We start from the raw sequence: 24,203 nt of genomic DNA, 5'->3' as shown, positions 1-24,203 counted from the left end.
TCTATCATGTCTTTTTCAAGTCAATTTATAGAGTTCTTTGATACTACAGAACCTATAGTCTTCATTTTAAACTTAAAAAAAATGTATCTTCATTTAAAATATTTTTTAATTCAAGTTTTCAATCTATCTAGAATTTATTTTTATATGTCATATTATGGGGCACAAAATTACTTTCCCTAGATGTGCCAATATCATTTACTAAATAATCTAACCTTGCAGGCTAAACATTCGCTATATTAAGACCATGCATGTGTCCCCAGACCTAGTTCTTTTCCTAGGGCTGGTTTTATAAATGCTGGTGATAAACCAAGTCTGATTTACATGATGAATCTTATATGGGAAATATCTGTGACTCTAGGTATCCGATCAACCTTGAGAAATGGTAGCACAGCTAGTGTAATAACTTTTGAAGATAACAATTGCTAATTTGATGATTACCTGTTGACATTAAATGAATTGTAAAATTATTGTGTTTTATTTTCTAGAAAAAAAAAATAATAATCTAACCTTTTCCCACCAAACTAAAACATCATTTTAGTTGTATATTAAATTATCACATATACAGGGCCCTATTTCTGAAGTCCTTATTCTTTTTCATTAATCTGTCCATTCCTATGCCAATACTACCTCAGCTTGGTTACAATGGCTTTTCATAGTATTCTGTATGTTGGTAACATACAGAATACTACAAGTTCTACCACACTCTCTTTTGTTACCTATTTTTTGACTAGTCTCAGGAAATTCTTCATTTGTAAGAATTAGAGGATCATTTTATCAAATAAAAAATTCTTGGTTTCACATATATATGTGTATATATATATATATATATATATATTTTTTTTTTAACTGCATTTTGTCTTTGGTACTGCTTGGGCTTTTCTCTAGTTGTGCGAGCAGGGGCTACTCTTTGTTGCAGTACGCAGGCTTCTCATTGCGGTGGCTTCTCTTGTTGCGGAGCATGGGCTCTAGAGCGCAGGCTCAGTAGTTGTGGCGCATCATGGGCTTAGTTGCTCCGCGGCATGTGGATCTTCCTGGACCAGGGATCAAACCCGTGTCCCCTGTATTGGCAGGCCAGGGAAGTCCTCTTGGTAATTCTTTTTTTTTTAAATTTTATTTATTTACTTATTGATTTTTGGCTGCATTGGGTCTTCGTTGCTGTGCCTGGGCTTTCTCTAGTTGCAGCAAGCAGGGGCTACACTTCGTTGGGGTGTGTGGGCTTCTTATTGCTGTGGCTTCTCTTGTTGCGGAGCACGGGCTTTAGGCGTGTGGGCTTCAGTAGTTGCAGCACATGGGCTCAGTAGTTGTGGCTCACCGGCTTAGTTGCTCTGCAGCATGTGGGATTTTCCCAGACCAGGGATTGATCCTGTGTCGCCTGCACTGTCAGGTGGATTCTTAACCACCAGGGAGGTCCCCCCTCTTGGTAATATTTTAATTGAACTTGCATTCAAGTTATATTAATTCGAGGACCTCTAACCCAAGAATATAGTATGTCTTTCCTTTCAGTTGTTTTGTCCTTCAATAAGATTTATTTTTCTAATAGTTACTGTGTCTTTATACTTATATTTATTCCTATTGTGAGCAGAATACTTCCCCCCCCTTTTTTTTTTGCGGTACGCGGGCCTCTCACTGTTGTGGCCTCTCCCGTTGTGGGGCACAGGCTCCGGACACGCAGGCTCAGGGGCCATGACTCACGGGCCCAGCTGCTCCGCGGCATGTGGGATCTTCCCGGACCGGGGCACGAACCTGTGTCCCCTGCATCGGCAGGCGGACTCTCAACCACTGCGCCACCAGGGAAGCCCCTATTTTTCCCTTTTTAGATGCTTTTTGATAGTATAGAGAAAAACTACACAGTTTTGTTTATTTATGTAGCCCTTCCATTATCTTATTAAATCTAGTAGTTTTTAAACTACAGTCTTATTATCAGCAAAAAGTCAATTTTTCTCCTTTTCAAAAATTTATACAAATTATTTCATTTTGTGACTAACTATATTTAATATAACTTCCAAGATCATGTTAAATAATAACAGTAAGAGCCGATATCTCTACTTCCTGATTTTAACTAAAACAGTTTTTATGTTTCACCATTTAAGCAATTATTTCTGTTAGTTCTGGGTAAGAGCTATTTTTTATTTTATTGAAGTAATTTCCACCAATTACTCTTCTACTTAGAACTTTAATTAGGACTAGCTGCTGAACTTTACCAAATGCCTTTTTATGTATGATCATATGATTTTTCTCCTGCCTTTGTTAGTGTAATGGATTATGTTGATCGATCACTTAATACTGAAATACCCATGTATTCTTAGAACAAATTCTATTCAGCAGATGTATTTTTCTTTTACTACATTGCTAAATTCTCTATAGTAATATTTAATTTAGAAATTACATATTTATACTCACAAGGGAAGTCAGTCTTTAGTTTTATTTTTTGTAGTATCTTTATAATATTTGATATTAAAGTTATACTGGGGCTTCCCTGGTGGCGCAGTGGTTAAGAATCCACGGGCCAATGCGGGGGACACAGGTTCGAGCCCTGGTCTGGGAAGATCCCATATGCCGTGGAGCAACTAAGCCCATGCGCCACAACTACTGAGCGTGCACTCTAGAAACTGCGAGTCACAACTACTGAGCCCATGCACCACACCTACTGAAGCCCGCACACCTAGAGTCCATGTTCCACAACAAGAGAAGCCACCGCAATGAGAAGCCCACGCACCGCAGCGAAAACGAACAGTAGCCCCCGATCGCCGCAACTAGAGAAGGCCCACATGCAGCAATGAAGACCCAATGCAGCCAAAAGTAATAAATAAATAATAAATTTATATTTTAAAAAGTTATACTACCTTTAGTAAATAAACTGAGAAGTTTCCATCTTTTTCTATGATCTAGAATGGCTTATGTAACATTAGAATTATATTAGACAGAACTGAGCTATAAACCCATCTGTTCCCAGTCTTTTTCTTTTTTAATTGTGGCAAAATATACATAAAGTTTACCATCTTTATCATTTTAAAGTGTACAGTTCAATAGTGTTTAAGCACATTTGCATTGTTGTGCAACCAATTTCCAGAACTCTTTTCACCTTGCAAAACTGAAAACTAGACCCATGAAACGGTTAACTCCCCATTCTAATCCCCCAGGCCCTGGCAACCGTCATTCTACTTTTCTGTCTCTATGAATGAGACTACTCTAGGTACCTCATATAAGTAGTAGAATCATACAGTATTTGTCTTTTTGTGACTCGTTTATTTCACATAGCATAACATCTTCAAGAGTCATCCATTTTGTAGCATGTGTTAGAATTTCCTCCCTTTTTAAGTCTGAATAATATTCCATTATATGTATAGACCATATTTTGTTTATCCATTCATCTGCTGATGAACACTTGGGTTGCTTCTACTTTTTGGCTATTGTGAATAATGCTGTTATAAATATGGGTGTACAAGTATTATTCCAGACCCTGCTTTCAATTCCTTGGGGTATATACCCAGAAGCAGAATTGCTGGATCATACGATAATTCTATTTCTAATTTCCTGAGTAGCCACCACACTGTTTTCCATAGCTGCTGCACTATTTTACATTCCTGGAGTCTTTTTTCAATGAGAGATCATTCAACTAACCATGGCTTAAAAAACGTGTTTTTTTTTTTTTTTTTTTTCTCACACAGAAGCAGTCTACAGTGATGCAGCTCCTCAACAATGGCATCAACTTTCAGCTTCTTAATACAATGGTTTTTATACTCAAGCTTGCTATCTCTTGGTGCAAAACCGCTGCTGCATCTCCAGGCCTCTTGAATGCGTTCCAGTCAGGAAGAAGAAAATGCAAAAGATAATACCAACTTTCCCATTTATATCTCCAAAACTGTCACAGGGCCACCACTAGCTACAAGGAAACTTGGGAAATCAAGTTGTTTTAGTTTTTTATGATTCTATACTAGAGGCAAGCAAGGAAGGAAAAGGTTGTGGATAGGTACTGGGCCAACCAACTATACCACTGCCTGCCACTGCCTCATTTTTCAAATGTTCCGCTTTTTTGCTGGTCGATCTTGGCAATTTATATTTTTCTGAACATCATCCTTACAGATTTTCAATTTTTTTACTATATAATTATTTGCTTGTGAGATTCTCTTAAAATTATTTTAATTTTCTCATTCCTGATCTGTACATGATTACTTCTAACTTTTCTTCCCTTCATTAGAGTTGCAAAGAGTTTATCTATTTTATTAGTCTTTCAAAAGAACCATCTTTAGATTCATTTTTCCCTTTTCTATTTGGAGTTTTCTATTTAGTTAATTTCAGCTTTAAAAATTTCCGTTACTGTTGTTTATTTTGTGGTGGTTCTAATTTCTTACAGTAATAAAGTCCCTTATATTTCATCTTTCTTCTTTAATAATGAGGGTATTTTCCTTTTGATGTAGCTTTGCTGTATCTCAAAGATTTTGTATTCACCATTTTCAAGACATTTTGTAACTTTCTTCTTGATTACTTGTTTGATCCCCAAACTATCTACAAGTACATTTCTGAATTTCTATGTAGACAAAGATTTTTTTGGTCACTATTTCTATTTCATTAAATTATGATCAAGATGACGTATAAAAATCTCTACTTTAAAGAAAACTATTGAAGTTTCCATTGTGGACAAGCATATGATCAGTTTTTAGTGTTTCATAGTTATTTTAAATAATATCTCACATTTATTGAGCACTTATTGTTTTGTAAAGTTTACATTAACCTACTTAATCCTCTTAACAATGCTATGAAATAGGTACTATTATTATCCCCATTATTATTGATGAGAAAATTAAAGCATAAAAGCATTTAAGTAACTTACTCAGAGTCATACTGCTAATAAGTGTTAGAAATAGAATCTGGATTTAAGCTTATTGATTGTATTACCAATTCCTCTAAGTTACTGTTTTTGTCTACTAGATCTGTCCAATTTTGAAAGACATACATATAGTGAAATGTTTCACTATAATTTCATTTTTATTAACTATCCTTGCTTTAAATATTTAGGTACTATGTGCTGCAAAGAGGTTTAAAATGGAAATCTTGTTTTTTAATATATAACGTCCTTCTTTATTCAATTCATTCAATAAATATTTATTGAAAGCTTAATATAGTGAGGATTTTTAACCTTAAAGTTCACATTGTCTGATATTGTCACTCCTGTTCTTTTTTGTTTGCATTTGCCAGGTGTTCATCCCATAATTTTCAACATTCAATTTTAAGACAATTTCTTACAAATGACATTTAGCTGAGTTTTGCCTTATTTTAAGCTATGATGATCTTGGTCTTTTAATGGGAAACTTAAACCCACTCATGTTTACTGTAATGACTAATAAACAAAAATTTTATTTCCTCCATCTTATTTTTTATCTTTTATTCTTTTCATGCATTATTTTTGTTATTTGTTCCTGTGTTAGTGTACTTTTAAACACTCTAGTCCCACCAAGATACAATCTTTAAAATGTTCTTACTTCTTCATCTCCTCACAGATAAGACCTCTGGAACATATTTACTTCTCTCTCCATCTCTAGTTCCCAGGTTTTGCTGAGTTAGTTTAGCACTATTCATTTATTATAATTAGGTCTGTTCTAATCCATGTGTTGCTTAGAGTACTTTCTCTGGTATTTTTGTCACATGGAGTATGTGCATGACATTATCTCTGAATCTGCTTATCTGCAGATTCCTGAAAGGTAAATGATATCTTGGGATGTAGCCCTTTTCCCTCAGTTGCCTATAGCTGTTATTCCAGTCTCATCTAGTTTTGTAGTCTGATACGAGCTTGATTTAAAAAAATATATACAAGGAATATTTTTTAAAGGGGGGTGGCGTATTTTCGTACTTTAGCCTTGCCTCTAAAACCTAGGACTTCTGTGTTAATGTGTGCCTTTTCTCATTAAACCTACATGGAACTGCGTGTGTCCTTTCAATTGGTAAATTAAGGTGGATCCTCAGTTAGAGACATTTCTTCTTTTTTGTTCAGTTATTTCCTCTCCTCTGTGCTCCCTTTCCTCTTTCTGAAACTTTTATTATTCTCACGCCAAGTCTCCTGAGTCTACCTAAGTCTCTATTTTTCTCATGATTTCCTTATCTTTGTAATTTTCCCCCTCATTGAGATACTATTCCACTTGGTCTTCCAGGTTATTAATTTGGTTCTCAACAATGGCAATCCCATCCCTCAATCCATCTACTGCATTCTATAGTTTAGAAATACATTTATTAGTGACAGAAAGTCTTTTTTTGTGTGTGGGACAGAGAGAGGGTCGATACTACATTGCATTTCCTTACTGCTACTTTTTTGTTCAAGTGTTGATGGCTCCTGGAACACCTCAAATGCATTTGTGCATTCCTTTCCCTACTGAGGATCCGGTCTGGGTATTAAGGTATCCTAAATGGCAGCTGTCCCACAAACATTCTCTACACCCAAAGGCCAGCAATTACAACAGAAAACTGTCAGTGCCCCACCCTGAGACGGAGGAAAAGACGTCTCTCTGGTCTCTTTGGCCTCTCCCAAACTCAGGAATAGGGAGGCCACAACCTACTAATATTTAGCTTCACGGTGTTCAAGACTATGCATATTCACATGGGACAAATATTTAACCTCCCCCCAGGATTCCCCTATGTCCTGATTCTTCTCCCAGCACTCTTCAAAGATCAACAGAAGCCCTGCATCAGCTTTTCCTGGTGGCCTCCCCCAGAACCCAAGACATCATTTGCACCCAACTCTCCACTAGGTTCAGGTGAGACACACAGGTAAGAGCTTAGTATAAACATGGATAGGAAGCCAGATTCATTTCAAGTTGCCACCTTCCTAGAACTTTCTCTGTGCCTAGGCCTAAATTTGTAAAATCTTTAAAAGCTGAATATTTATTAAATACCTTACTTAGATCAAAACATAATTTGCGGTCTTATGCTTACAGAAAAAGATTAAAATTAGCAGAGTAACCTTGCCAGAATATCTCCTTGAATCAAAAACTGGTCATTTGTATACACAAAAGAAGAAAGCTAAATAGGAAAAATAAATAATCTAAAAGCATTCTACTGACTTAGTATCTGTTAAAGTTGACATTTCAATTAAGTGTGTGTGTGGGATTACAATATTCAACAAATGATACTTTGGAAAGAAGCATTATTGAATTTCTTTTGTCATTTTCAGAAAGAATAAGGTCTTTCTGAGCATGACACTGAAATCCAGAAATTATAAAAGATTAATAAATTTGGCTACATAAAGATTAAAAATACATGTATGATAAAACAAAGTCAAATGTCAAACAGATACTGAACGGTAAAAAGGAATAAATTTTTGATACACACAATATGAATTTCAAAAGCACTAGGTTAAATAAAAAAAGCATAACACAAAAGACTACTTACTGTATGATTCCATTTATATGAAATTCTAAGTCAGAAAAAGCTACAATGATAGAAAGTAGATTGGGTTGCCAGGGTCCAGAGGGTCCAGGGGAGGGTACTGACTACAAAGGAGCCCAAAGGAATTTTGGGGGGTTATGGAAATGTTCTATATCATGATTTTGGTGGTGGTTACACGACTACATACATTTGTCAAAACTTATAGAATCATACACTTAAAATTGGTGACCATTATTGTATATAAATTACATTTCAATATAGCTGACAAAAAAAGTTGAATAGAGAATATATTTACAACATGAAATATTGAAACATGAACATGAATATATTTACAACATACATGACTAAAGGGTAATTTATTTATAATACAAATAATTCTTCAAGTAGGTAATAAAATAACAAATACCTAACAGAAAAACATGCACAGGAAATAAATAAGAAGTTCACAAAAGAGGACTTCCCTAGTGGCGCAGTGGTTAAGAATCCGCCTGCCAATGCCTGGGACGTGGGTTCCAGCCCTGGTCCGGGAAGATGCCACATGCCATAGAGCAACTAAGCCCAGGCACCACAACTACTGAGCCTGCGCTCTAGAGCCCGCGAGCCACAACTACTGATCCCGTGTGCCACAACTACTGAAGCCCACATGCCTAGAGCCCGCGCTCTGGAACAAGAGAAGCCACTGCAGTGAGAAGCCTGTGCAGTGCAATGAAGAGGAGCCTCCGCTCGCTGCAACTAGAGAAAGCCTGTGAACAGCAACGAAGACCCAATGCAGCCAAAAATAAATAAACAAACAAATGAATTATTAAAAAAAAAGAAGTTCACAGAAGAAAAAAATTACAAAGAACCTCAGTTATAAGAATTGCATATTCAAACAATTAGATTACACTTTTTTCTTTACCAGATTGGCAAAGATTGAAATATTTGTTAGTATCTAGTGTTGCAATCTAGGAACATACACACTCTACTACAGGTTTCTTTTGATGGGAACTTAGCAGTATCTATCAACATTTTAAATACACACATCCTTAGACCCAGAAGTTCCACATGTAGGAAATCATCTTAGAGGTACAAGTAATGATATAACAACAAACATTTATATAATGCTTAGATTTTTACCAGGCATTGTTTTAAGTATTTTACCTGGAATATCTGATTTAATCTTTAAAATAACTCTAAAAGGACGGTCCTTTTATTATCCCCATTTTACAGATGGGAAATTAAGGTACAAAGGGATAAGGTAAGTTGCCTAAGGTCATACTGCTGCTGGTAGGTGGCAGAGTCAGGATTCAAACGCAGGCAGTGTGGCTATAGGAGTTATACTCTTAGGCACTGTGTTATTTTCCCTCTCTAAAGAAAGTTTAATGCTGCATCATTTGTAATAGCAAAAACCAAATGTCCATTTTTAGACACTGGTTAAATAAACAAAATCTATATAATGGAATGCCAGGCAGGATTCATTAAAAATAAAGTGGTTCCTATATGCTAAAATGAAAACATGTCCACGTTATGATATTAAGTGAAAAAGGTTGTTGCAAACACTATCAATAGCAAAAGTCTATTATAAAACAAATCAGAAAAATAACACATATGCTTGCATACACAGAGTACATTTCTGGAGGCTATGCATCAAACTATGTTTAACAAATACCACTGAGATGTAAGGATGGGTGAGGGAGAGATTTTTATTTTTTACTTTATTCCATTCTGCATAATTTGAATCTTTTAAACTATAGGCATGGTACTTTTATTACCCAAGAAATTAGCTTAAAAACACAATTACTCTACTTGGTATTCTACAATTTTTACAACATGGACTTACCTTTAATTCTTGGATTAGTTGAGTTCTCCTGTCTCTTAAATTCTTTAATTCTTTCTCATCCCAGCATCTAGCCTTGTATTTTAAGTCACTTGACCCTCCAGAGATGACTCCAGATTTTAAAAATAACGTTCCATCAAGAGCTACTGTCTGTAAAATTAAAAATATTTTACCTTGGAGAAATGTACATAAAGATAAAAACAGAACATAATATGACAACTTTCACAGCTGAGACTTTGCAGATGAGAAAAACTACTTACTGAACTCCACTAATAAGATAACTAGCTTATGAGGGACACCAGCCAACAAACTCAAATACAAAACCCTGTTTTGCTAAAGCCCAAACAATTCTAGGCAACAGATTAGCAGCAATTTAAAAAGTTCAAAATAAAATTATATATTAGTTCTAAACATATTCAATATTGAGAAGAAAAAACCAAGAGTATTTGTATTTAATATCGCATAGCCTGCATTATATAATACTGTATTTTAAAGAATCTGACATCACATGTCAAAGACATACTATGAAAACAGCCTTAGTTACTTTAGGATATCAAAAATATAACGTTCTCTAAAATGAATATGAAACTGGGACCAAGAAAAAAACCTAAATGGAGTCAAAGGTATAAAATAGCTTAAAGTTTATAGTCCTATGAATAACCATATGCTTTATAGAATAAATGAAAGCAATTCTCAGTGTTTTGTGAATGTTTCTAATCAATTAGTCAAAGCAGAGGAGACAGCTTGTGGAGGACTAAAACCACGTAATGTGAACTAATGTTAAAAAAAAGCTGACAGGAATCTCATTCATTCCTGCATTCAGACAAACATTCTCTTTGTGACTGCTGTGTTTGAAACATTCTATACTGGGGACTGGAGTGACCAAAAGGGAGTGAAATATGGTACTGACCCTTAGGGAGTCATGCTGGTAGGAAAAAGAAACATATAAACATATCATTACAATGTAAAGTATGAGACAATAGAAACATAGAGTAATCTGGAAGCTTAAAACTTGGGTGCTCCAACCCAGCCTGGAAGGTTCATAGAAGGCTTCCAGTGGAGTTGAAGGCTTTCACTGTATCTTATCAGAGGTACTAGTTAGAAGTAGATTAATTATATTTAACAGAAAACTTAGTTTATTTCTCTCTTGCAATTACAGAGGTAAACATTTCAGCGTATGTATGGTGGTTGCATAGTTAACAAAAAAAGACTCCTTCTATAATATTGCTCTGCCATCCTTAGCACTTGGATTACTCCTCAAGGGAGACAGGCTTCTTATTTTCTGGAAGGCCCTGGGGGCTCCCTTCCCTCCCAACGGTTAGCTTGGCAATGAGTTTTCTCATCAGGTCTGAACTTTGGAAGGACACTAGATCTCTACTGGATACCAACAGCCATGGCATGGAAACTGAACTCCTGTAGATAAGCTCTGGTTGGTCTGGAAAGCAGCTTCCCTGACCAGGAAGCCCACTGTTACGTGATCAGCTTACTCCTCCGACCTCCCCATAAAAATATAAAGTGGTATTGAGGCAGCTTCCCTCTCCTGGAACACTTTTAGCTCACCCTGTTTCTGCCTGGCCAAAGCCCACCTCTGTGGAATGAAAGCTGAGGAAATACACAGGCTCCACTGCTTCTCTGCTTTTAAGTTGTTCTAAATAAAGCTTACTTTACATCTACAGTGTGTCACTAGTGACGTGTGTGTCAGTGTTTCTTTTATGACAATCTTCAAAGTCATTTTGTAGTCCAAGATGACTCCTAGAGCTCTAGCTATGTGTCTGTATTTCAAGAAAGAAGGGAAGGAATGAGGTTGGTAGACAGGGCAGATCACAGAGTTCTTTGTATGTCATCACAGGAAGAATGTGCATCAAATACAAATGAGGACTGATGGGGCTTGTGGAGGGGGCTGGGGGATTAGCACTTAACAGTCTAACAGCAAACAGGAGAGTGAAATGGTCAGATATGAACTTAAGTAGACCAATCTGGCAAGTATCTAGAAAATGGGATGGTCCAAGTAAAGCCAAAGGTGATGGTATGAAATCAGCCAATACCTACAGTGAAGAAAAGGAAAAACATTTGAGAAATATTTAGATGGTATAATCAGAAAACCTTGGGAATTGTAGAGGTTACATGGAAATCCATGAGGAGAAAACAGAATTTCATTGGTTAGAATAGTGGTACTAAGAATTGAAGAATACAGGAGAGGGATCAAGATCTAGAAAGAAGAACCTGAGTGTAGTTTTATACATGATGATTTTACAGTGCTTGTGGGCTAATAGTTTACTTATTTATAATGTATATCTTGACTATTTCCTAAAAGAAATTATTCTTTTATAGATAATAAAGATTATTATAATAAATATAAATATACAGTAAGATAGCTACAAATAATAATTAGAGATAACAAATTAAACTAGGTGAAAAAAGAACAAAGTATAAATAATTTAGACTCTGATGAGAAATCAGTAAATTCAATCAAATAAGTAGGAAGAAGAAAAATTATTCAATATATGATGCTGGGACTGGTAACTAACCATTTAGGGGGAAAAAGCTAATACCTACATCTAATAATACATATTAAAATTAATTCTAGATTAAATTAAAATATAAAAGTGATACCATTAAAAAAAAGTGAAGTTAAGTAAATATATTTTGATCTCATAGTAAAGACTCAATTATACATATACCAATACCTATAAAAGTTAAGAGTAATATAGTTGATTATCAAATATATGGCATATATACCACAATACTCACTAGATCTTCCTAGGGTATCGTTGCCAGACTTAGCAAATAGGAATACAGGATGCCCAGGTAAATTTGAATTTCAGATAAACAACAAATAACTTTTAAATGTATGTCCAAACATTTTATCTGGCAACTCTATTCTAGAGGACATGTTAGGGATGGTTATTTTCCTTTTTGAGCTCTTTTTCCCAAACTGAACATTTATTAACTTGTGTTTCCGATATGTAAAAGCCAAGTGTAACACAAAGGAAAAAAATCCATGGGCTGGCTTGGAGAGAAGAGAGAGAAGTGTATTGAGAACTTTGAGCTAAGAATCTGTCATAATACACATGGTGTTCTATGCCAACTCTCTCTTCCCAGCCATACTTGGGCAAGTCAACTTCCCCTCTCAGAGCAGAGGGACAAACGATTTTCTGAGATTCTTTTTACTTTCATTGCTTGGTTGGCTGCTGCTGTTGTTATTGCAACCATTTACCATACTGTGCTTGACAGAGTGCATTTATACTATTCGATTCTATGTTTCAACCCCGTGAGGTAAATATGATTTCCATTTTATAGATTAGGGCTTAAAGATATTAAGAAACTTGCCTAAAGTCATACACAGGGACTAAAATTCCTAAACCAAAAGTTGGTCAAACATCTATGTTCATGTTCTTTTTTTTTTTAATGTCCATATTCTCAATAACCACCATGTTATAGACCTCCTTCAATTCTAAAAATGCAATGGGCAACAATTCATAGAATTATAGGGTTTTTTTTTGATAGTTTCTAGGTTTATTAAAATAATTTACTTCTTCTAAAAGTAAATTTAGTATCAAATAACCTATTTACATTTGATTTACAATCAAATTCCTATTCTGGAAGGACTATAATTTCTATTTCCAGCCTGCAAATTCCTTAACTTATAGCTTACAACGGTTGCTCAGTGCAGTAATCCTATGCCTACTTTGGAGGTTGCATTCCTGAAAAAATACCACGGCTGGCACAACAGGGATCTTATATAAAATAAGGAGTTGGAGGAATTTTTAAATAGCATTAAATAAAAGTTCCGGAGAACATGGCTTAGGAAAAGGAGAAATTTTTTGGCATTAAAAATTTGCCCTGAGGGCTAACCAATCATTCCACTGAACCAACTTCAACTGTTTCAAGAAATACTGTTTCAGTGTTACAAGTATATCCTCTATAATTTTTGTGTTATGTAGATTATACATATTTTTTAAGTTGCCTTTCACTGATATGGAAAAGAATATACTTTAACTTTTGCTTTTATTTCTGAATGGGTAAAATATTCATGTAGTTCAAAATCCAAAAGATGAGTAAAGAGTAAAAAATCTCCCTGGCATTGCTAGACCCCACCACCCAGTTATCCTCCCCAGAGGTAACTGATGCTGTCAATTTCTTAAGTATTCTTCCAGAAATATTTTTGCATAAACAAACACACACATATATCTCTTCTTTCTCCATTTTTTACATAAATGGTAACATACTACACTCTAGTCTACTTATTACTTTTTTAAAAACTGAATATATCTTGGAGATTGTCTGACACTTGTATATAAAGAGCTTCATTCTTATTTAAGGTTGCATAGTGCCCCATTCTATGAACGTATTATAATTTTATTGAACATAGTCTTGTGCAAATTGTTTCCAATTTTGCTTGCTACATACAGTGGTTCGATGAATAACTCTTTATATATATCATTTCATATACATGTGTATGTAACGTTCTGAAGAAGTATAACTGCTAGAATTGCCCTTCACAGAGCTGGTACAAATTCACACGCCCCCAGCAGTGAATGCAAGGGTCTCTTTCCCCATAAAGTGTTATCAAACGTTTTTATGTTGATCAATCTCACAGATGAAAATAGTATTTCAGTGTAGTTTTAATGGGCATTTCCCATATTTGGGTTTTTTCTTGTCGTTTTTTTAGCCACACACATGGCATGCAGGAGCTTAGTTACCTGACCAGGGATCTAATCCGCGCCACCCCCTCCCCACCCTGGCAGTGGAAGAACAGAATCGTAGCCCCTGGACCACCAGGGAACTCCCTATCCAAGTGTTTTATGCATCCTAAAACACAGAGAATATTCTTCAAGTGGAATAATAGTAATAGGAAGAAGATAAGAGTCCCTGGAATGTACTTAATGTAAAAATATGACAAATAAACCTGATTAAAATTTTGAAATAACGATAAGAACAAAATACAGCCTAAAGGGGTAAGGCATGTTACTGTGGACAAGATATAAACCATAAATATATGTTGAATGAAGGAAGTGTTAAACACAATCTTATTTATTTTCATGTGACTTCTTTAAATTGACCACACAAATCTTCAAAAATCAATTTTACAAAATACATTTTACAAATATACAAAAATCAATTTTACCATAGTTAATTAGGTAGCAAAATAAGGAAGATACTGTAGTAGCTCACTTATTACACCTGCTTAAATTTAATATGTAGAAATCAATGACAGTGATTACTAAGACAGTGATCACATTATCATTAAGATAATTATAGATACAACTACTAAAACGTATGAGAAGTTAATCATATTAGACAAGTCAATACATTTAATACTGGAAATTCCTATCTTTCATAAGAATAGCCCAAACCCCCCCACTTCGTGTTAATTTGCGATTCTGGACATTCCAGATCAAATGTGTAAAATGGCTAGTAAATAAAAAATGATTATCACTTTTTGAGAGCTATTTCTTAGGCACTATAAAAGCATTTTGCATGTTATTACTTATTTTAATCCTATAACTCTATGAAATAAGTACTATTATTTCCCCAAATTTAGATGAACAAACTAAAATTAGAGGTTTAGAAACTTGCCTAAAGTCACATAATTAATTACTAAGTAGTATCACTGGTCTTACTCCATAGTTTATGCCCTTAGGCATTGTTAAATTTCATCACACATGTAGTTTTAAAAAAAACTATGTCAGATAATTTGAAGAATTTAACACTGCTTAACTAAATACAAACTCTATTTCAATTGAGAGTAAAACAATATTTTTAAAACCAGAATTATTCCCGAGAGACTGGTATCTAGTAACCTCATTTCAATTGTGCTATTTCTACAACTTCAAAATGTGTTAAAACCTTGAATGTGTAAAAGGACAGTTAATATCTCCATTGAGCTATGGAAGAATTAACCCAGAATGTAAAATAAGCACCTAAAATCTTTTCTGGTATTCAGAAACACACGTATTATATATGTAAGTACAGGGAAAATCTGAGATTCGACAGGGACATTTATTGTATATAGAGTAAAAAAAATTAACAGCTTTAGGCTCTCACTACAATAAATCTAACTTCCAAAATATGATTTATGATTTGGGGAAGTATTAGAGAAATTAATTTTTTGAAAACTTCAACATTATAAAAACTACTGAAGCCATTAACATCTTAGGTTCTATTTTAGTTTCCCCTACATAAGAAAACATATGAAAGCATATATAGATATTTGTGTGTGTAATATGTTAGTCTTATAAATACTGCTTCAAATCATCCGAAAGTACAATCTAAGCCTCTTACTTTCCGTCTTTCAGGTCCATTGAAGGCAATATGCCTTGCTTCTTCCACAGTCTCACAGACAAGGCCATTTCCACACACAAACTGAATTACTTTCTTCAGCTGAGGAAACTGAGTCTTTATGACATCAATCACCATTTTACAGCCTTTAATCTCCCGTAATCTTTCATTGATTGGTTTGATCTAAAAGGTTTAAAATATACTTGATATATTAGGTATATTAAAATAAAAACCAAACACTCCGTACATTCTTTTTCAAAGAACATACAGAAGCATGAAAGCAAATTAGTAGTATGCACTGATACACAATACAAGTTTGACAAGAACCTGATGAACAATATCCCACCTTTGGCTCGGGTAATATTTATTAAAAGTACACTTCATCAAAAGCCAGAAGATAAAATTTCTAGATTCAACTCTGTCACTAACTAGTTGGGATAAAGCAATAGATGAGAAGCTCTTCATGCTCTCAAAATCATAAAATGTAGTGGGAGATAATACCCATTTACATACTTTCAAAAGAGTGGCCCAATAGCATGGAACTCAGAAAATCATTTTAGGCTTAAACGATCAGGAAAGCTTTTACACCTTCTTTGACATGACTTTTAAGTTGGGTCAATAAAGAGATCAAAAGACGTCTGCAATATATTACTGAAAAACAGCAAGTATAATTTCATTTTTGTAAAACAAAACAAAGGGAAAACCCTATATACAACCAAAATATGTGTGTGTGTATATATATGTATATATACACACACACATATATATATACACACATATATTTGGAGCATATATTTATATAAATTTGTATGGATGGAAGCAATCTAAAATAGTTGTGATAAAGGAACTGAGCACTGAGATGAGGTAGGAGTATTTACTTTATATTTGATACACTTCTGTATTATATTTTTAAAAAATGAGTGTGCCTTGAAAAAAATCTTAAGCATGAAATACATAAAACAGAATTTTAACAGGCAGATGAACTAGGTTAAATAGTTTTAGTGGGCAGAAGGTCTAAACAAAAGTGTGAAACTACAAAAGGCCAAGTCTGAACCATTAATACCCAGTTAGCATTTGCTGAGCCCCTCCTCTGTGCCAGGCACTGTGCTAGGTGTACTACATGTAGTGATTCCTTGCAATAGTCCAATAAGGTAAGGACTAATTCCTCCACTTCACAGATGATGAAACTGACACTCAGAAAAGTTAAGGACAAATCAGTGAGAACTAATTAGAAGGAGGGCTGCCATTCAAACTCAGGTCAGTCCAACTCTAGGGCATGTGCTCCTAACCACTATGCACACCGCCTGCAGTTCAGGGACTTGAAAGCTGGACCAAGTAGAACATTTTCTTTATTAAGCAATGAAAAGATCACTGAAGGATATCAGCTGTGATAATGACGGAGTTCCTGCCTCAGGAATTTAAACTTTGGATGCTCTAAGGCCTTTCAATACATACTTCAAGGCTCAAAATTTGGCTTGCTCCACACCAAGAGCTGACATGTATATTTACTGGACCACATATTTACAACTGAGACACTGGGTTGGTATTTCACCGACAGAACATATGTCTTATCCATCTCCTATACTTTGCTATAGGACAAAATAAATTGCTGGCTAGTAGGCAGATTGGTGCACTGCTAGAGCAATGTCCTTGAAATCACCAGGGTAAATTATGGCAAAACTAGATTAGGAAGAAATGATATGAAGGCAAGAAAGATAGTATCCACTTGATACTATTCTTTGCCTGCCAATACATTAACACCAGCCATCTGAATGAATGACTAACTGGCATCCAACTTATGATTTTTTCAATCACTACCATAGTCTCAGGCAATAAAGACACACTTTAAAAGACAGAATTTTATCACTACTAAATACTAAGGATTATAAATTGCTTACATCAAGGTAATCTAAAGCAAGGAATGTCTCAGGTTCAGCTCTTTCCTCCTTCAGAAATCGAATACAATCTTTTGCTACCTTTTCAGAGGCTACAACAATGGCAACCATGTACCGACCAAAAAGTTTAGTAACAGCCAGCTGGTATTTCTTATGGATAGGATGACACAGGTCAAGCAGTCTTCCAAACTTAGCAGGTTTCAAAAAAGGAGAGAAAAACAAATACATTAATGAGGAACATATAATTCATTGTTTTCTAATGTAACAAAGCAGCATAGACCAAAAACTAATTTTCTAAAATTATAAACATGATAATTTAACAGTCTCATTCAAATGGAAATAAATTTCATTATGAAATATCCATTTAGGTGTGTCACACTTCATTCAACAAAAGAGTAATAAGGAGGGATTAGTCATACCAAGGTATTAAAATATTTTACAAAGCTAGCAATTAAATAGTATTCATTCATTCCCTTATTTATTAAATAAGAAACTGTTGAGGCACCTACTACATGAAGGCACTGAGCCACAAACTGGGTAAACATGCCTGAATAAAGCAGATCCTCTCTGACCTCACAGAGCTTTCAGAAGTAGGGAAGGAAGATATAAATAATAATTACATGCATGTACAAAGTAGAGTGATAACAGACACTGTGATTAGGCACAGAGAGCTCTGAGAATATGTATCAGGGACGAGGGTGACCTGAGAAGCCAGGGAAGGCTTCCCACGGAGAAGTGTTTCTGGGGATCTGAAGACTGGTCAAGAATCAGACTGAAGTTCAAAAAGCCTATTAAATGTCACAAATGCCAACCGTCCTGTACCAATACTCCCTAGAATGTCTGCAGATTCAATTTTACATCTTTAGACTCTTTCTTCAATGTTAGGTTCTACTTCGAAATACCAATTTCTTCATGATAGATCATCATTGTCTTTAATATTTATTACCTTGGTCTTTGTTCTTCTCAATTTACCTATGATTAACTCAAGCCTTACTTCTAGGTCAGTAATTTGATTTTCAGCTATGTAATCCATTCCTTGTTATTTGCAATTTATTATTAGTTCAGTAATGTTTGTTCTTGATTTGTTTCCTTAGCTCTACATTTTTCTTTTTATTTTATTTTAGCTCATATTTGAATCTGATTTTATGAATTCAAGTTCTTATTAAATTGTCCACAGCACAGAACACTTACAGGGGATTTTGTCCTGTAACCTTCTTCCACAAGGCTCTTCGACTTCTAAAAGCCTTTTAAATTATTCTTTCTTTTTATTATTATATGTACCTATAGCTGCCATATCGATTCTCTTCACCTTCCCTATATTTAATGTGGGCAGCTCTGGGCAAACCTTTTATTTTCTGTGACGGATAATTTTTTTGATTGTCTCACCTAAAATTGAGATGTTTATCTCCTCTGAACAACAGATGATGGACCAAGTATTTTCTGTTCTATATTCTAAGTATTTTCTGATCTATTTCCCATCATCTAAGGGCTTAGGTGGCAGGGGTAAGAGAGCTGTGCTAAGGCTGTGCATATGCTTTATTTGAATACCTGAGTTTTGTTCTTTCTTCTCAGTTTTTAATTAATATCCCATACCAAGGTTTCTCTCCTTGGGGGAAGAGAACAAATCCCATTTTTGGGGAGAGGGTTTTGATTTGGCTTCTCAATTTAACAAGGAGCCCTAGAGCCTTCACTTCCATCTAAGAGAAGCAGAGGTCCATGTTCTCTGATTCTATTTTAGTGATAATTTTTACTCTAAAGGAAACAAACATATGAGTTTGCTTCTTTCTAGATTAAGGGATAATAAATGAGAATTCTCAGGAATGAATTGATTTATCAGTTTGCCTTCTGCAGAATTAAGAACAAGCAATGCTATACTTCAATCTTTTTAAAGAAATTCTGGACTATTACCATTTTCTGAAGGTTATAGCATGATGTATGAGCCCCTTCCTCTTTTGGTTGTTGAACTAGTTTCTCACTAGTTTTTGTCATTTTCCTTGGTATTAGGGGAAGAATTCTGTGACCCAGCCTTATTCCTCCATCATTGTCTAGAAGTTAAGACTAACACTTAAGAGTCAGAAAGGCAAAAAGGATGCTGTAAAGGAAACGAAGATGGGAGGCCAGAGAGACAGGAGGAAAACCAACATAGTACCATGCAGGCCAATGGACAGGTGTTTCCAAAGAGTGCAAGTGGTTAACACAGGGTACACTGGTGTCAGTGACAAGAGAGTGAGATGCCAGACCCCAATTCCGAAGGAAACAATTCTGTGAGGCTGACTCCCCAAGCAACAGGTTAGTAGATATTGCTGTACTGGGGCTAATGAAATACACTAGTAATACTGGATAGCAGTCACATTTGGAGAATAAAAATTCATCGTTTCAAAAGTATGCGAACAATGTCTACTGAAAAACGTATTTTAAAAAAACTGAAATCATGAAGAAAATGAGGTTTGAGGACCTGTGTCTATGGGCAACAGACTATTTCATGCACCTGTGTCCTTTGGGGATGTTGGCCATACCTGGACTTTCTGGGTAATGTGTTCATGTCAATGTTTCTCCCCAATAATTACTTATCTATAGACATTACTGGGAGTTATTTACATTTTACCTCAGTTATTTACTATTATGTTTTAAATATAAATAATAAAACACAATCTTATAGATTTCTGAAATAATATTACTTCCTATTAATGGCAAATTTTTAATCCCAAATAAGAAAGCTTAGCCTTTTTATTTCAATTACCACAGAATCTGGGTAAAGTCTTTTAAGGTGTTCCAGAACCTCTGCTCTCTTTTGCTGACGTTTTCCCTCATGGCTATCAATTCCAGCATTCTGCAGTTCACTTCTAATAAGATTCAGCTCTTCATTAACTTCAGACATTCTTGATTTTGTTTTTTCAATTTCATCCACTAGAGTTTCCTCTTGCTGTTTTTTCTCTTTCAAGCAATTCCTACACAACAGTAACAATAATACATTATACAGCAAAAAGAAAACCCCAAATTTAGGAATTACAAGATACAGTATACTCTAGTCTGGCATTGCAGGGGAATGGAATAATGCTCTATCAATTTTAAACGATGAAAAATACAATATAATAAACTTAGCACCAAACATGGGCAAAAGATATTTTAATCATTCTTTCTTGATCCAAAAGATACATATTTCTGGATTCTGAAAAAGAAAGGATAGGTCACTATAACCAGAGCAATCATCGTAAGCTTAATGGTAAGCAAATGCCAATTAAAAAGAAATTACTTCGTGGTAGAATACTTAGGTGGTGCTAGCTTTCATGACATACTTTTATTATAAAATATCGATATCAAAAGAGAGTTTTAAGTTTCACCACTGTTAAACATTTATATTTTCAAAACTTAAACCTTAGTGGTCAAGGATAATTTTTAATTATCTACAATGAAATAAAAAAACAATGGAGGACCAAGAACATCATGATAGTGGAAGCATTCATCTGATGACTATACCACAAATATCGAGACCCCTGAGATACAAGAAAGCTGCAAGGAATTTGTTTTTACTATACTTACATGCATGTTTTTGTATACTCCTCCAACTTCTCTATTCGCTTTTTATGATCTTCTATTTGTTCTTTTATTTGTTTTAGATTTTCCTAAAATAGGAAATGAAATCTGAAATCAATTACAGCAAATCCAAACAAAATTGATTACTTTTCACTATATGCCCAGAACTTACTATAACAGCATACATTGTTCTAAATGTGAAATATATATAACCATATGAAAATTCTTATAAGAGCACATTTTAACTTTGAAAAGGCAATATGGTACAGAGCTTTGAGGTTTCAAGACTCAGGGTTCAAATCCTGGCTCCATTATTTATGTCCTGGCTGGAGATAACTGATCTCCAGCAAGTTTACTTTGGTAACTTCAAACCCCAGGGGGATTATTTGCAAATATCTATATACAGTTCTTATCTCTCTCTCAAACTAACTTATTCAATAAATATTTATTCACTGGCTACCATGTGCTAGGAACTATAGATATAATAATGAACAAGACAGAGTCCCTGCTCTCAAGGACTAAGGTTTGGTGGGAGAAACAGACAAATAAGTAATTCCAACAGAGTGGCTCAGTACTATAATTGTATAGGAATCTATGAGGCAACTATAGGCTTGTGGAAGGAGGATTTCACAAGTCTTGCTCCATTCACCTTATCACTAAGTCCAAGGACTGTGGTCGTCTCCAATTCGTTTCTTATCTTTAACATTCTTCCTGTCTAATTCATCCTGTGCGTTATAGCAAGATTAATCTGTCTTACTCCATTACTAAGTGATATAAAACCAGGAGTGCACAAAAGTAAAAAACACAATTCTTTTTCAGTATACAACAGCAAAAAAGAGAAGAAATACCAGTTTTCAAGTGGTAAAGGATAAAATATACCATGAAGTTAATGATCTCATTTTACTCATTTATCACAGAAATTCACTGAACAAACATCTACTATGCTAGGTGCCAACAGCTATAAAAATGATTAAGATACAATTCCTTTTCTCCAGGGACTCTCACATTTTGAAATTAGAATCCCCATATTGAAATTCTGTTATCTCACTTAAGAATTCCATTCAGGCTTCCCTGGTGGTCCAGTGGTTAAGAATCCGCTTGCCGAGCTTTGGGACGCTGTCCAGTACTGTTTTGCCAATCCCCTCTCCTCTCTGTCTTCCTGGCTTCTGCTCCGACAATTACCTTTCTTGTCTGCCCCATTCTGTTTGTACGATTCTGGGCAGAGGAGGAATAGGGCTCCAGAGAGGGCCCAGTCTAGACAGGCCAGGCTATGGGAACACTTGTTGGCTGAGTGGCCTTGGCCAAATTACTTCATGGTTAGAGGGTCACAGCCCTTCCTCTCTGAGCTGAGACCTCCTTTCATGTGATTTCTGTTCCTGCAGTCACTAATCAACAAATATTTATCGAGTGACTACTAGGTGCCGGGTGATGTGCTTGGGCATGAGGATACAGCAGAGAAGACAGGCACAGACTCTTCCCTCAGAGAGCTTGTCATCTGGGTTGGACAGGGCAGGGGAATCAAAAGAGACAATAAGATCACTACAATAGACGAAGCTGACTGGCTGGGGGCCGTGGAGGGTGCTTTGGCAAAGCCAAGAAAGAGCTATTAACCCAGTGTGGGAGGTTGGAAATAGCTGCCCTATTTGGTCTGGGGAGGGGCGAAGGGAGCCTTGTGGCTGGACGGTATGGGAGAGGATGACCAGAAATGAGTGAAATAAAAGTCCCCTCAGGCTGAAGTGTGGAGAATGGATTCACCTATCCTCTTCCCACCATTCCACACTCTTTTCCCCTCTAAAAAAAAAAAAAAAAAAAAAAAAAGAATCCGCTTGCCAATGCAGGGGACACGGGTTCAAGCCCTGGTCTGGGAATATCCCACATGCCGCGGAGCAACTAAGCCCTTGTGCCACAACTACTGAGCCTGCGCTCTAGAGCCCACGTGCCACAACTACTGAGCCCACACGCCTAGAGCCCGTGTTCCGCAACAAGAGAAGCCACCGCAATAAGAAGTCCGTGCACCGCAACAAAGAGTTGCCCCCACTCACCACAACTGGAGAAAGCCTGCATGCAGCAATGAAGACCCAATGCAGCCAAAAATAAATAAATAAAATTTAAAAAGAAGAATTCCATGCAAAGAGACAGGAACAAGATTAGCTAACATCAAGGACCAAGTTTAGTCAACTGGAAATACCTGCCTCTGCCTTTACTCTGGCCAGTCCCAGGGCTTGTGTCAGGGCCTGGATGCTCCGCTGGACACGTCATGGGGGATAATCAGACTGCCTTGACACCAGGCATTCTGGATTCAAGATGCCAGCTGATCATGCTAGTTGTCTAGAAAAACCAACCCCTGCCCAGCCCCTAGTGATCTTGGATCTGTGGAAAGTTATAGCCCTTTCCACCTGGGAACCACCAGTCCTGTGGGAAACCAAGTATGAGTACAGATTTTTTCATCTCTTTCCACACTGATATGTTATTTGTTCTGTCAGTGTTTTTCTATTCAAAAGACAACAGAGATTCAATCAACACTTACCGACATCTACCAAGTACGTGGGACTTACAATAGGACACTATTACGAATCCTGCCTTTAAAAAGCTTCCAGCCTAGTAGAGCTATACCATTAACTGTACTTTTCCTCCAATCTGATAAAAGCCCTTAGACAGAAACAGATTAAGAACAATGGGTGATTAGATGAGGAAGAAACTATTTTTCAGGGGTTTTTTTGGTGGGGTGGGGAGAAAAGGCAAACCAGGGAAGACTTTGTGGTGTGGATAACTATTGAATTGAACATGTAATGATGAGTAGGTTTTTCCAAAATCAGCATGCACAGAGGTAAAAATGTGCAATGAGAAATCAGTGTATTTGCAGAAATCAGTGTATAATTTTATAATGTGATACAAATTATACCAGTGTTTTAAAAGTAATTACTGATATGTTATACATTTTTCTCCTTCCACAAAATGTCCTCTCTTCTACTCATATGATTATCAATATATAAGTATATTATCATATAGTACCCTTCATATTTGTTTGTATTTTCATCTGCCAACTCACAAAGAGACTACAATGAGAGGCATACAGTGTAGGATTAAGAAGGTTCATTCTGGAGACAAAGTGTTTAGAATCAAATCCCAGTTCCTCCACTTACTAGCTCAGTCAAGTTAACTATCTCGTGCCTTGATACCTTCATTTGTAAAATTCATTAATCCAACAAATACTTATTATCTGCTCTAGATCAGGAACTATTCTAGGTGCTTGAGATGTACCAGTGAACAAAACAAACATCCCTGCTCTTGTGCAGTTT

The 24,203-nt window shown here is 35.8% G+C and overlaps 2 protein-coding genes across 4 annotated transcripts in view; one reads left to right on the top strand and one right to left on the bottom strand.

Moving 5' to 3' along the window:
• FAM118A (family with sequence similarity 118 member A) overlaps positions 1 to 4,138 on the top strand; it is a 61,685-nt gene extending 57,547 nt beyond the window's left edge. The window contains exon 11 of one of the 2 annotated variants that reach the window (XM_081248651.1): positions 3,672 to 4,138. In XM_081248651.1, the coding sequence (XP_081104777.1) occupies positions 3,672 to 3,684 (13 nt within the window). In that variant the 3' untranslated portion in view covers positions 3,685 to 4,138. Of the gene's footprint in view, positions 1 to 3,668 lie in introns of both variants that reach the window. The other variant, XM_081248658.1, reaches the window with a different exon arrangement.
• Positions 1 to 24,203, bottom strand: part of SMC1B (structural maintenance of chromosomes 1B) — a gene marked incomplete at its 5' end in the record, with an annotated part of 87,543 nt that overhangs the window by 26,707 nt on the left and 36,633 nt on the right. For both annotated transcript variants that reach the window (XM_081248645.1, XM_081248646.1), the window contains 5 exons: positions 9,197 to 9,343; positions 15,479 to 15,658; positions 17,374 to 17,559; positions 20,111 to 20,318; positions 20,911 to 20,993. In XM_081248645.1, the coding sequence (XP_081104771.1) occupies positions 9,197 to 9,343; positions 15,479 to 15,658; positions 17,374 to 17,559; positions 20,111 to 20,318; positions 20,911 to 20,993 (804 nt within the window). The remainder of the gene's footprint in view (positions 1 to 9,196; positions 9,344 to 15,478; positions 15,659 to 17,373; positions 17,560 to 20,110; positions 20,319 to 20,910; positions 20,994 to 24,203) is intronic.

This window comes from Mesoplodon bidens (assembly GCF_964165515.1).
Source record: "Mesoplodon bidens genome assembly, chromosome: 11".
Lineage (NCBI taxonomy): Eukaryota > Metazoa > Chordata > Mammalia > Artiodactyla > Ziphiidae > Mesoplodon > Mesoplodon bidens.
This window is presented reverse-complemented; position numbering and strand designations above follow the sequence as displayed.